This window comes from Poecilia mexicana, unplaced genomic scaffold, assembly GCF_051168715.1.
Source record: "Poecilia mexicana isolate PSO_F unplaced genomic scaffold, ASM5116871v1 scaffold_7, whole genome shotgun sequence".
In the NCBI taxonomy this organism is placed as follows: Eukaryota; Metazoa; Chordata; class Actinopteri; order Cyprinodontiformes; family Poeciliidae; genus Poecilia; species Poecilia mexicana.
The window spans coordinates 30,075,513-30,090,761 of record NW_028263376.1 but is presented as its reverse complement, the minus strand read 5'-3'; the positions used below and the strand labels follow the sequence as shown (position 1 = coordinate 30,090,761).

Here is a 15,249-nt window from a genome sequence, read left to right as displayed (position 1 = left end):
GATTTTGTAGTCTTCACCATAAATTTCTAGTAACACATCATCATTTAAATGTGTGATTTCTGTCTTGTTCATTTTGCATGCTGATTGCTTCACTCTGATTGTGACAAGGTTACTATTGAAGACTGTGGAGCGTACAAACACCTCCAATCTAACCTTTTCCTTTCCTAACTTAGCATTTAAATATGTTTGCTGTACATATTGCACTTCGCAAGAAATGAAAAGAGTTATTCTTTCTTCTAGAACTACAAGAAAACAATGAATTGTTTTCCTTTTCTTTTAGCTTTTTCTTGAAACATTTACCTGGACAGAACTTGCTCCTTCTGTGCTTTCAGACAGCTAGCATGTTGTAGGTCAAACATTTTAAATGTGCATGATTCCAAGTCTGAAGTGGTAGAGCCATTTTGACAAGGTGCTGGGAGTTCTGCTCTTCAGTTTCATTAGAAGTGTTAAATCTCGTGGCCAAGAGGAACTTTGTTCTTATTTTTCCCACGTCAGGTAAAATAACACATTTCTCTTGCAGAATGAACACAGGCCTGTTGGGAAGACTAGACAAGAAAAAACAGAACACAAATCCAATAAGTTTTATTTCAGTCAATTTGGATCAAGTCTTAATCTGCTTTATTTTTATGCACAGCGCTTCGCATTTTCTCACCTTTCTTGTGACATTCAAACAGTTTCTTGTGTTCTATTTCCTGCCCATCTCCACATGTTCAGGGCATTACTCAGTGACTTTATTTAAGAACATTTTGTTTTCTATATCTAACTTGGCTTCGGGGTGATCCAAAGTAGGTAACCATCCACTGACCTGTGCGGGATATGTTAGCCAAAACTTCCCTCAACCCCAGACCAGCCTTCAGGCTGCAGAGTAGCTGTCGAGCAGGGATTCCTCTGTCAGGGAGAACAGGACAGTGAGAACCGCAGGTCAAGAGATCCAGTCTGGGTCACTGAGAGGTCAAAAAAGATGACCCAGGCCTCAAAGTAAGGCCCTCTGATTATTTTGTTTAGACAGAACTCAAATTTATTTTGGTTAGTCTTACTCAAATTAGGCTTTTTTTAAACTTCAGCAATAGGTCAAAAAAACCTTTCATTAAAAGTTGTGCCTTAAATCACATTAAATATTGTTCCGAATGTTTATTTCAAGCTATAGAAATTTCCCTTTAGGCAGTAATAGTTTTCTCATTTGTTGCTAATACTAGCTAACTGACTGATCACTTATTTGGGAGCCTGATTGATGTTTCATTAGATACAAGACTGATCTGTTATTTAGGAGATTGATATTTATTGAGACTTTTTAAATTACCGGTACTTTGATACATTTAAGCATAAGCTATTAACCGACTGAAGTGAAGGAAAGAGTTTTTAGTCATTACCCTGATCTGATTTCTGAGAATTAAAGGCCATTATTCCTGAAAACAGTCCTTATTGTCTGTGACTGACTCAGCAGTTCTGGGGAGTAAAAGCAGAGGTTAACATGTGGACATGAAAGAGATGGATGCTGTTTGCCCTGGCTCTGTGCTGCATGGTGATCCTAACCCTGTTTATTATGCAAACATTATGCACACGAGCCATCTGCTTTGACCCGATGTATTTGAATTTTTTCCTGGCGCCACTCACCCGCCCTGACTCTCTCTATGATGATCCTTTGAAATCCCGTCCAACTCTTCAGAGAGATGTGAATTCATCCTGTCGGCGTGTGATATTTAAACAAGAGAGGGGCCCTTGAGATCCTGTTCCAAAAAATAAACAAAGGGTTCAATGGATTGCAATTAATTTTAAATGTAATATTTATTTTACTGTAAATGCGTAGAAATGTCATGATTCATAATTTCATAATTTAATAATTACTGTTTTTATGTTCGGTTTGGTTGCAAATTTTCCCTTTTTAGTTTAATTTGTTTCAGGTTTGCCCAATGCTATTGGATTAGATCGTTCCTTGCGATGTAGTGATGATGCTTCTCTCTTTGCTTTGCAAGCCCAGAAAAAGCTGACAACAGCGACATGAGCTGAATAAGCAGCTTCAGAGAAATTTGAAAGTCCAGCAGTAGGTCATTATTCTCTCAAGTGAACACTTGAACCACATTTACAAAGTTAGTGCCTGAGCTCATCATTAAACTTTAAGTACGTGTGGCTCGCTACAGAAGCCAAAGAGACGCATTAATAAATGAAGCCAGAGCAGCAAAAATAGTACCAGGCTGAAAGTGAAGAGTGAAGCAGATTTCTACCTCAAAATCCATTGTCTCTTCTTGAACAAAAATTTGGTCTCTGTAAAATCTCCAAAAAAAAATCTTTAAGCTTGAAATTGTAATTTTAAATGCGAGCACAATCAAAGATTTTCTAAAAGAAAGACAAACTTAGCAGTGTCAATATCTGTTTTTATCTCAGATTGGTTGTCTCATAAATTCTGCATTGAGTCTTTGGCTATAGGCATCCAGTAGAATTTGAAGGTGGACAGCTATTTTTAAAAGGTTTATTTCTTCCTGCTACTTCTTTTAGTTTTCACTTGTGTCCTGACTTGAAGCTCATGATAGTTAGATATATTTGTAAGATATAATCTGCTTGAAATTAAGTCACATTCTACGCTCTGGTATTGGCCAAGATGATGATCATATATTGCTTTGCAGCTGGACCTTCTTGTTCTTACCGCTTTATGCCATGCATTCACCTCTCTATCACCTTTACACTGCATGCGTCTCTGCTCCGCTCTGCACTTCACCGTAATTTAAAGCATGGACATTGTTCTTTAAATTCCACTTGGAAACTGCTAGCAGACTTCTAAATCAAAGTCAACAGTTTCAGTGATTTTATTGAAAGTTAGCAGAGTGTCTCACTGAATCATATCATTCCAACGGACAAGGTTCTCTTCAAGTTTTACCATTTCTAAGTAAATGATATAAGTTGCACAAATATAAATGCAACTTATATCTGCTTTTTCCTCTCTTCATGATGCATTTTTTGACTGATGTGACTTATACTCCTGAGCTACTTATAGTCCTGTCTACATATCTGTCAATATGTAGACAAAGGAGCCAAAAAACACAAAAAAAGCTCATGCATTTTCTTATCTGAAAAATCTTTCGGCTTACAAGCAACACTAGTGTTGACTCCCTGCCTAGGCTATCTGTTATCATTATGACATTTTTTGTACACTCATTCTTAATCCTTGGGTTGTTACTTTGCCTGAATCCTGATTACCAATGCAAAGTGGTTTTGAGCATACAGATTGTTTCGGGTAGATCAGGAGAAATCTTCCCTTTCTGCTTTTTTTTGTTAGAAAACAAATTTTCTCTTTAAAACAATTGCCAGTCACTTTCAGCTGTTTTGTAAGCTTCATTACCATCAATTGTAGGTACTGTTTTTTGTTTTATATGAATACTAAGGTACTTTTTGTTTCAGGAAAGTATTTTGAAATGACTTATGTGCTTTAAAATACACGGAAAGGCCAATTTTGATTGATTTATGTTTTATGCTTTAAGGATTTCTATATCTTCCATCTCAAAACCATCATACTTACCCTTTATATAAAAAAAACGATGTGCTTAACTACGAGACATCCTTCTCTGGTGATGCATCAGCTAGATAGTAATGATCATCAAACATGTGTCTCCTGCAGGTTGGCCTTTTCAAAAGCTCCGATGTTTCTTCCTATTTCCATTTCACAAAACCAGCCCTTTAGTTCGGCCATTGTCTGCCTCCCCCTCTGTGCATTCATTACCAGGTTTTCCATCTCAAACAGGCAGCTCGCTGCCTGGATTTCAATACTTGAAGATTTCAGTAATAATGTGAGCCTTTGTAAATTTTAATAGAAATAGTCATTCTAAGGAAAACGCAATGTTGTTTTAAAAAAGTCTATTCGACACTAAAAAAGGAGAACTAATTGGATCCCTTACTGCTGATGTAACATGCCAGCTTAACAAGAAGAAGAAGAATAGAGAGAAATTTGCACAATGATGCATACATTGTAGATATGTACCTCGAGTAAAAGGAAGCTGCCTTAGCAAGTGCAGATCTGTACGTGTGAGCCTTGGCTTCATGTGAACAGATCACTGAGCACAAATGAGCGAGAGAGGAACGCCGAAGCTCACTCTGTGCTATTTCCAGCTTTCTATTTACTGTGGGCTTTAACATGGCATGAGGTTGACTCGAAACGAGGGAGCGTGCGTTCAGTTTCCATCAGTAAGAGCAAACTATTCACATGTCTGGATCGCCAATGTCAACCTGTCAACCTCATTAAAGTCAGTGTTTCCTTTAAGAGAGATGATATCATCCACAAGATCTGAAAATGCAGTAAAGACAGTCATTTGGATAAAACTGAATGAATTTCACCTCAGACTACTTTAATGTTGTGAAAATGGTCACCTAATAACTTCTGTAGGGGATCAATAGAAAACACTAAAAAGAAAAAAAAATTGTACTTTCAAAAAAGTACTTTTTCTAATCCATTTGGCATGCCATTAAGGACAATGGCTTTTCCCGTTTTTGTGCAAAAGAATAGGAGAAAAGCCTTCCAGAACTTCCTCCTCACTTAAAGCTTTTCTGCATGGTTGGTTGAGCTGAGTGTTTTATAGCCAGAAGCTGGTTAGCACAGGAACTGGGCGGTTCTTAAATAGTGATCCTTGGATTTTATTCGGTTGTCCAGTCGACCATTAAAAACAGACAAAATGCTTCTGATGACTCGACGCTGTGCTGTTGGAACAAAGTGAGGCAACTTGGCTGTCCTGCAACAAAAACCAAAGAAATAAGTGTTTTTTATTCAAAATGTAATTTAGATTTTCCAAAAAAGATTTTCCAAACTTTTATACCAATCTTAACTGTGCTTCAACGTTTTTGTGTGCTACAGTTTAATAAATATAATGAAGCTGCTTAGCTGATCCAGCTTTATGTCCCATTTAGAAGCAGTTACTGTCAGATGGCTGTCTGAAGACGACAGAGGTTGATCTGCCAGCCCTGCTATTAGAGCTAAACAGTCTCCTGCCCGCAACTCAACTAATCCCAACATCGTTGTTTCTTATTATTCAGTACTGGCATGTTAAAGGACTATAGTGTTCATAAGACCTGAATCTGTTATCAGGCTCTTTGTTTTCTCTTCAGTTTGTGATCATTATCTTACCGAATGATGTACATGTTTAAAATGAGCTTTTTATGCTGGCACCAATCACTTTTTGGTTCATTGCGTCTGCATTAATGAATAATGGCCTGATACAACTTTACTTTTCCACCGTTATACAACTGCAGTGATTGGCCTGAATCCATTTACCTTGAATTCTGGTTGACTGATTAATTGTTAAGCCAATTAATTTAGTGGAGCAATTTAAACCAACTTCCTTACTGAACTTCGATTTTCAAATTGATTTTTCTTGTTTCCACTTAGCACTTTGATACTTTAAAACGTTAATATACAGTATTTAGGATGACTGTGGGATAACACGCTATTAATTACCCTTAAATATTAAAAGCTGCCATATGGATTTTGTTTCTTGGGGTTATGACACCTGATAGTTTCCCTGCTATTATTATAGTGATTGATTGTTAATCTGTAAACTGATACCTGGCTGTTTAGAAAGTCTGGATTGAGTTTCATTGAATAGCTTATGGTGTTAGACTGAAGGAGAGGACATGTTTGTTTGCTCAAGGTCAGAGTAAGGGGCTCTTGAAGTCAATTTAAATGTGTTGCTGCTGATTCAGACCAGTGGTAACATTGATGCAAGTTAAATTGAAATGTGTTGGAGTACTGTTTAATGCCTAGTTCAAATGATTTTTATGCCACTTTTTTGTCCCGATTTTCCATTTCAAACAATCTTAGCATGCCTTGATTATTGGAAGACATTTAAGAGCGTCTTAAGAGACATTCCTGCCATGTGTGGTGTACACATGGCAAAATTTGTGAAAAAAAAATTGTTGAAAAGGTTAAGTTGTCTTTTTGGGTTACTGCCTTTTTGCTATTGCCATAGCTCAAGTGGAACTGTGTTTGAGGAGTGGTGAGAAGTGGCCTGCCACCACCGTAATTATTTAGGTATACAATTATCTGCGCTCCCCTTTTAACTCTGAAGCCTTTCTATTGTTTGGGAGTCTGTTGTGCAAAGCTGTGAAGCACTTTGCATAACATTTTCCTCTTATTTATTTTTAGTTTTACAGGACAAAGACAGCACAGGCAAAATGAATTTGAGAGTTTTCAAAGCTTCGAATTTGTATACCAGCAGCAAATTGTTTTGTTGCGCTGGAATAAAAAAAAAAAAAAAAAAAAAAAAAGATTTTAAAAGGAACAAAACCAAAACATTTCTCTGAATGTATTTATCTCAAAAGCATGTTTTCTCAGCACAAATGGAGGGAGGCTTTCCTCCTCTGTTTCTGCATGTATGAATTCTCCAGTTGCTTGATGTTGCTTTCCATTTAGTCTTGCCTCTTTTAAAGATCTCTTTGCTGAATCAACTTCATAAAAGCTATAAATTTCCCTCTTTCAGTAACAACTCTCTCTCTCTCTCTCTCTCTCTCTCTCTCTCTATCTCTCTCTCTCTCTCTTTCTTTAACAAGCTCACATAAAAATTCAAATTGAAAAGGGCTAAAACCTGGGTGGATATCACCGGGTCTTCATTTCCTGCCGTGTCCTATAAAAGGATTGAATAACGTGGGGAGGTCAAACATAATGAGATTCAGCTTCTGTTTTATCTCTCTATTAGTGCATTATCTGACGTTAATTATGAATGATTTGCACAGAAAAAAAAAACATTTCCCTTTCAAGACTTTGATCAGCTTCATTTCACTCTAGAGCTCCACTCGTTTTTCTTTCCTCTCCATCCTCCATATTCTTTATTAGTCTAATCATTAGATTTCTGTCCTCTTGGGCAAAATATAACCAACCCTGAAAGCTAGAAAAACAAGTGTCAGACCATCCCTGCTAAAATTTTTATATCACCGAGGCGGTTTTTGAGCCAGTTGTGTTCTATAAATAGCCTGATCGAAAAGCCTGCCTCTGCTATTTTTAACTGCAGGTGCTTTCCCCCCCTCATTCTCAAATCCTTAGTGCCTCTCCAGTGAACTCGCCGTGGTTACTATCTTTAGATTTTCCTTTTATAGCGCAACACTGGGGGGGCGCGGTGAGGGACTGTACAAGAGTGGGTGTGTGGAGGGGATGGGTGGGGCGGGGGGATGTGGTAATGTGCGTGCACTGCTGGTAGCGCCGAAGTGGGGCATGAGGACAGCGTGAGCACGAAGGGCTTCAGGGGACTGTCTTCGCAGCGGTACCCTTGAAAAGTACTGAAACGATGTATGCGCTTTGCCGGTCCAGTTTGGAAATAAATGAAAATGTCTTCAAGCACCTTAGACCTGAGGACCTGAGCAATTTTTTTATTCTCTCATGGATTTGAAAGGTTATATTAAAGCAAAATGGTCAGTATTTCCTCTGCAACTGGAACGAGGCTGGCTGCCGACATCTAATGAATAAATTAAGCGCATTCATCCCTTTTGAGCTGGCAACAGATTTATCTCTTTTCACCTCTTTTATCCGTTTATCTTTGATTTTCTTTGGTCATCTGTCCTTCCCGACTCTCTTCAGATTTCCCACCTCCCTCTCGTTCTCCTTCCATCCTCTCTTTACTCCTCTTTTTTGTTGTCCTCTTCATCCTTCCTTCCCATCTTCCTCGTTCTTCATTGGCAGAGATTCAGCTAGCCTCCTCTGACACAAAAACAAGCCCAGTTCTCATGGCAACCTTCTGTGGTCCACATGAAACGATGCACATTTACTTCTAGATGCCCACCATTGAAAACGGCCACACGTGGGTTAACGGGTGCACTCGCACCAGAAACTCCAGTAATCCAAAGCACGGCACATAGACCACGGAGCTGTTTGTTCTCACTGAAGCAAAGCTCATGAGTCTGGAGTGGATGATTAATTATGCATATAAGGTTTTCAACATACCTTATTCATGAATTTGCAAAGATGCTTAAATATTTATGACAGATCTAAAGAAAATCCAGTCTAAAGTGTTTAAAATTTGGCCGCTATTTTCATAAGCAAACCGTTTTGTGGTGATACACAGTTTTAGTGCAGACATCCAAAGTGTGTTACATCTTTAAGTAGGACACTGTTTGTTGTACAGAGGAGGATAAGAACCATGCATGGGGAGAACATGCGAACCCAATGCAGAAAAAAAAAACACCCAAGTTGGGATTTGAACCCATGACTTTGTTGCTGCAAGGCAATAATTCCACCATGCAACCCTTTCAGTCGGTTTATTTACTGTCAAACATTTCTGATATTATTCAAAAGCAGTGTTTTGGTAAGGAATGCAGCTAGAGATGTGTTTCCTTTCAGTAACGGTACAAAGGTAGTAGATCCACAGGTGGTTAATGAATTGTGAATTTCCACAGCTGGATTTCACACACACACACACACACGCACACACACACACACACCCACACACGCACACACACACACACACACACACACACACACACGTTTGTGTTGCTATCTTTGTGGGGACTTTCCATTGACTTCAATTCATTTCTACAACCTAAACCTAACCTTTACCCTTTTCCTAACCCTAACCATCACATACCTAACCCTAACCAAAACTCAATTCATACCTTAGTCCTAACTCTGACCCCTGACCCAAAAACAGGGTTTCCCCTCGTGGGGACCAGGCTCCGGTCCTCACAAGGAGCAATTGGTCCCCACAACGTAGTATATGTCAGGAAAATCGTCCCCACAAGGTATTACAAACACACGACACACACACACACACACACACACACACACACACACACACACGCACACACACACTCACTCACACACACACACACACACACACACACACACACACACACACACACACAAAGGGCTTCAAAAAGGAGCACTTGGAAAGCTCTTCAAGTGTTAATGTGTGTATTTGGGCCAATGACGTCACATGAAGCGGTAAGACTCGGCACTCGGTGGCGAGGATCAACGGTAAGCTGTGAGCTTCAGCAGTAGGCTCCGTGGTTCAAGGTGATCAGCCCAGTAAACACCACTGCAGACAGATTTGGGCCCAAATTCTGAAGCCTTTCAGAGACTTACTGAGGAACAAAACTCAAAACAACAAAAAAAGCAGAATATGATGAAGACAGAGCAAGAAATCAATTATTTGGTCAGTCTCTTGATTCCCAAACCCTGATGGATTCTTCTTTAAGATTATCCAATTGGTTTATTTGAAACATAAAATCATAACATTGCTAATGCTAAAACAATACCTTAAATTCATGTGACATATATTGATTATTTTTGAGAACAAAGTTCAGAGTACCTACCTGTTCTCATGACAATTAATTAAATATGTGTCTTTTAAGCTAGAGAAATTTAGAACAATTCGGGCGTCTTTTGTAAAAATATTACAAAGGGGCACGAGTGCGACAGTAGTGTTTGACTGGTACAGAGCGACTGCGTTCCCTCTGGTATTTTCTATGGTGTTTTGTAAAAAAATAATCAAAAAGTGAGTGAATGAAAAAAATGAATGGAAGAATTTTATGCTTTTGAATGTGTAATTTTTTTTTTTATTCATAACTTACCTTGAGACAGCAACTGTTCCTGCTAACACGGCGATGCTGCGGCAGTGCGTACAGTTGTGGCATACAGAAAGGACGAAAACGCTTAAATAGATAACGTTTTTCTCTCAGGCTGCAAGGCGGTGTAGCTTCACTGGTGTGAACTGTTCTGTGGTGCGGGTTGCGACATGGTGGGGCTGACTGCTACAGCGAGCCACTTTCAGCCGTTCTGCAGCTCCCAGTGGAGCATTTAATTATTACAGGAACAATTTGCACAAAATAATCACAGCGGGTCTATGATTATAAAATCAGACTTTTCCTCCCTACCCCGATTCTCCTCTCGAATGGATTACATGCACTTGTTAATAAAGAGCAAGCCGTTTTATGGACAAAACTCAAAGCAGATCAGTGGCAATTAATGCCATCTCTTCATCTGATTCAGTAAAGAATGAACAAGCCAAAAAGGAATACATTAATAAATTATAAAACACCCCTTTCAAAAATGATTCAAAAATACAGTGTGTGCTTATAAAGGGTGAAGTTAACTATATTAAATGTAAACCGTGCATTTGACCATCTTTGCTCCAAAGCTACAATTGAAGCTCTGATGAGGACCAGGTTAGGTGACCAACACTCCGGATGGCAGCTTCACCTTAAAAAGAAAAAAAAAAAACACATTAAACAAGGCAACAAGCAGTGATAAAAGGGCTAATCAGTCCACTGGTGTGCAGTCGCCATGGCAACTTGATCGGATCATGTTAAAAACACAGATGTTGGTACTGATGTTGTTTTTCTTTCCTGTTTTTATGCAGTTGCTGTGAAACTTGTTCAATTTTCCTTTAGTTTTGTCTCTTTATAATCTTTGTGTAAAGCTCAGTTGTGACAGACTGATCATTGTAAAGATCGGTTAAAAAATATTCACCATCACCATTTAGAAGAACAGTTTATTTTACACAAAGTAATCAAGGCTGCTTTAACAATAATACTATTTGTTATCGCTGAAGCTCCTGGTTGTCAAATGATTCTAGGCAAAGATAACACTAAGTCTCAAGGTCTGATACCATTTGTCATGTAAGATCAGCGGCTTCACTGGGAGTCTGTAGGTTTTATCTGTTGTCTATTTCAGCTCTCAACTATTTACAACTTTCTCCAATCTCTCACTCCCGCCGTGTCGTGTCACCAACAATTATCCCAGAACCCAAAATAAGCACAGTCAAGTGCCTTAATGACTATCAGTCATTTGCACTATTCCTCATCATCACCAAGTGTTTTTAGACTCCTTTTTTTCCATTTCTGTTCCATTTCCCTGTTAATTTGACCAGCATTAGTCTGCATACCAAGTAAACAGCTGAGGCAGTGATTGGCTCCCCACACATGGTTTGAACAGGACCACACCTACAGTTGAAACCACATAGTTACAGACAACAAATATGAAGACGTGCTCATTTTTTCCTCACTGCCTAAAGTTAAATCAGACAAGACTTCTCGTATTTTTGGTCAGTTAGCAAACCAAGATTTTTTTTTCTCTATGCATTTACACCCATGACCTCTCTCCATTATATAAACACAATCATTCAGTTTTTCCTGATTACCGCCAACTTTTTGGCTAATGGAAAGTGATGACAGTCTATTGGAAGGAGGTTTTTACCGCTGACAGAGTGGTTTTCTTGTATTAACCTGAACGGAAACATCTCTAAAACCACATAGATAATAACAGATTCCAGAAAATAACAACATGCTGAGAACTTGGCACACAGAGCGATGATGGTTGAGAGCTTTAAAGTTCTCTGATTACACATCTCAACTGACCTCAGCTTGACCACACAAATCTCCCATCAGGTGGGGGAACGCTGCACAGAGACCGCATTTCCTCTGAACCCTAAAGCACCGTCAGGATTTTCTGACCACTTTCTCTCGGTCAACAATAGAGAGCCTCCTGACCTACTGCTGCACAGTGTGATTCAAAAGCTGCGCTGGTCTACACAAGAAAGACCTGCCGAGAGTAGTAAAGGCAGCAGAGCACATCGGTGGCACACAACTCCCTCTTTTCAGCAACTTTCCACAGTGACTTTCTCCACAGAACAGCCTCTTACATCTCAAGACCAAGTCGGGACGTAATTCACGCCATCATCTGCCATCTGGTAGAAGAATGAAGGCATATTAAAAGCATGCTAACAGATTGTGAAACAGTTTGTTCCTCCGGGCGGTCAATAGTGAAATTCTGCTTGCCTTCCTCTTTTTAACCTCAGCCTAAAAGGTGAAGCATCTCTCTATCATTACATACATAACTAGTTTCTTTTCCTGTTTGCACAATATAATTTTTTTTTGTCATCGCAACAAGTGATAAACTCGCTGAATTTATGAACACACTTCAGGTTTGGTTGACAAACTTAGTTAAAAACAGAATGAATGGGCTGCGTGTCCAATAGTGTACATTTGCTTAAAATGCTGAACTGTGTTGAGACTCGGTCTTCCCCCCTTTTGGAAACCCAACGAACTGGAATTATGCATTACTTTCAGCTGAATGGCAACAAAGCATAACTGGCTGAGCAATATGTTGATGGTTATATAACTGGTAGACGGCAAACAAACCAAGAACTGCAGCTGCATTCTCCTCAACCTGTTCTTCGACGATACGTTCACGCTGGTGTTTGTTTTCTCGTCACATTGGAGTCAAGATCCCCAGTGACTTGAACCTGCTAGGATCTCATGGCACAGTTGTTACCAGTCTGCCAGGTTTGCGCCTCACCCATCAGACTGGTATCTGCTTTAGCGTTTGCAATCTGATTGTGTCCTCACGAAGAAATTGATCTTAACATAAAAGTTCTGTTTGCAGTTTGCTTTAAGTCACGTGAAGGGATACAGGAAACATGTGGAAGAAGGTTTTCTTGACAGAGGAGACTAAAAAGGAACAATTTGCCTGCTGTGCAAAAGACTATCTTTGGAGGAAAGTTAGCACTGCGCATCACCTTCAACACATCATTTTCAATGAAATTATCGCTATTGTATCATCAAGTGGGAATGCGTTCCTTCGGCAAGGACAGAGAAGCTGGTTAAAGCGAAGGTGGACACTGGGAAAACCTGCCCTTATGGGCAACACACATCAGCAGATACAGTCAAGAAAAATATACTCTTTGTTTTCTCTCAATCATCCTCCACCAGCTGCATCCTGTCAACGGCTGGTGCAAATTTGGAGAATTCAAAGAGGGGGAATGTTCCTCCTTCGGCATGTAAAGCTACTCGATATGTCAAGGCTAGAGCATGCAGTATATTCCACCAAAAATTCATTCCAGGGGGGCAGAGTAAAACAAAATGTCTTTACTGAAAGGTTTTAGTGAAATCTGTGTGAAATTTTGAAAAGCATGTCTTACTTTCTTTAAAAATTTATATAGTGGATTTAGTTTCATTACAGACAATGAAGCTCCGTGTGTTTAAAGTTGTTGGACAGGTCAAGAGACAGGATCTGAGGGCTTTGTCAGAAGATAGTGGTAATCTTAAAATAGTCATTTCTTATTTACATTTGATCTGTCAGCTTATCCAAATTGCACTGTTTTCCAACTGTATTGCTGTTTAATACGACACTAGAGCCTAGAACCTTATAGATTCACCTTTAAACACTTGTGTTGATGGCAAATGTCCTCTGCAAACTTTCCGCGTCCGATGCAGAAAGACCACTTCACCGAGATGATGAATGGTGATTGCCAAGCGCAGGGTGGCAAATTAGATCAGAGCTTTCGCGCCTTTGCATAATGTTACAGCGGAGGCAGCATTCCTGTGCAGACTAATGTGAAAGTGACGAATGCGCGTCTTAAAGCAAGTCTTTTGTCCTTGTGCTTTTGTCCTCAGATTGAAGGAGACGATGAGCAGAAACGTTTTGAAGAGGGCAAGTCACGTTACCTCCAGAACAAAGCGAGGAGACTTGCGGAAAAGGAGCGTCAGCAGTGACACTGTGGCTCAGCAGAATCAAAACCCACGTCGTAACGTCGTAATGCACACGTTACGACGGAGTTAATGCCTCTCTGTTACTGTAGCCTGTTAAACCACATTCTGTGACCCCATTTTGCAGCAGCGCTACTCACCAAAGTGTTCCCGTATACATGTGTGCAATATCACTGTCAAAGTAATAGTACTTTTTTTTAAGTGTAGGGAGAGTTTTATGACTGTACTGTATGTAAAATCTATTTATTATTACTGTTTGTATTAACTGACAGTGGTATTGTAGAAATGCTATATCGTTTTGCAGGATCTCTAACTATACGCATTTGGCTTTGATGTCAGCCCAAAGTAATACTGAGAGTGGAAGAGAAATGATGAATAAGTGAGTGAATAAAAAAACAAAACAAAAAAGAGCCAAGCGTGAGTCGGGGGCTCTCGCAGTGTGTCCTTGCTTGTTTGATGATAATTATGTCATTGTCTTAGGCATGTCTTGGCAGAGAGGGCACATGCCAGCCATCTTTTCAGCACTGTGTCTTTCACGGAGAGTTCATCGGAGCTCAGGGGTTTTGACTCATCCAGCATCTCTTCCCCCACCTCCGTCTTCTTCCTCCTCTGCCTCCTCCTTCTCCTCCTCCTCCGCATGTCTGTCACACTCTGACTTCAGCCCGTGTCATGCTCGCATCCGTCTCCATCTCCTCGCAACGTCGCCTTCTTGCTCATTTACTCTATTTATCCTTAAGGCTCTTCTTCTGTCCCATCATCTGCCCGCCTCACTCTCAGTTTGCACAGATGAGAGATGAAGATTGCTTTTGGCCTTATAAGAAACAGAAAGTATCATTATTATATTGCTCGATGCAGAAGGTAAGATCGGGACAATGAATTATTCAAGAGAAGAGTCCATGTCCATGTGACTGTGTCAAAACTGAATTATCTTTCCAGTGAGAGGACCACATATAGTCTCCATTAAAAGAAAGAATACCCTCTTTCTATTCTAAGGCTTATGTGTGAACACATATGTTTCTAAAACGATTTATATCAAATTCGGATTGTGGAAACCACCCTCATTAAATATTCAACAACAATGAAGCCAAAATGGAAAAGCTGTTGTGCAAAACTATTTACACCCCAAATTTCAATTGATTGTAGAACCAGGAAGTCATCTGCTCTTACTTTTTCAGTTTCTGTAAATACTTAGAACAATATTTAGCAAAAATGTGATTCTTGCACTGGTTCATTTTCCATAAACTTCAAATTTAAGTGAAGTTAATAACTGAGTGGAAAGACTGACTAAAACAAAGCACAGCCTACAGTTTATTTGCAACCCAGCAAGAGTATTTTCTTTGGCATATTCATGTAGTTCATGTTAAAGCTATCGCCATCAACTGGTCAGGAAAGATATGAAAGTCTTTTCAGACTGGACACCCACAAACCACTTATGTTCTTTTAAAAAAATAGCTATGAGTTACAAAGTACCTAGAGTTGTTGAGGCCTTATTTTCTCACACTTTTATAGAGGAGTTTTGATCCACTTTAGTTTCCATCACCCCTCCACCACCATGCTTTGACAGCATAGACTGTACTTCTCTCAGTAACTCTTCCAAACAGGCCCTACTTGTTAAGTTGTTTTTTTTTTTTTTTTTTTTTTTTTTTGCCAAACATTGACTGTAACATTAGACATGTTAACTGAGGCTTGTTGAATCTGAGATTAAGTTTTTAAATTTCTCTGAGGTTTGTACTTTGAGACGATGTGCTGGACCTTCAAACCTGGCAAATAATATGTGGACTTCAGATTTTTACAATG

The 15,249-nt window shown here is 39.4% G+C and overlaps 1 protein-coding gene across 3 annotated transcripts in view; it reads left to right on the top strand.

The window, feature by feature from the left end:
* Positions 1-13,862, top strand: part of acot7 (acyl-CoA thioesterase 7) — a 50,526-nt gene extending 36,664 nt beyond the window's left edge. For all 3 annotated transcript variants that reach the window (XM_088007436.1, XM_014983224.2, XM_014983226.2), the window contains one exon: positions 13,360-13,862. In XM_088007436.1, coding sequence (XP_087863562.1) covers positions 13,360-13,458 — 99 coding nt within the window. In that variant the 3' untranslated portion in view covers positions 13,459-13,862. The remainder of the gene's footprint in view (positions 1-13,359) is intronic.
* Positions 13,863-15,249: the final 1,387 nt, after the last annotated feature.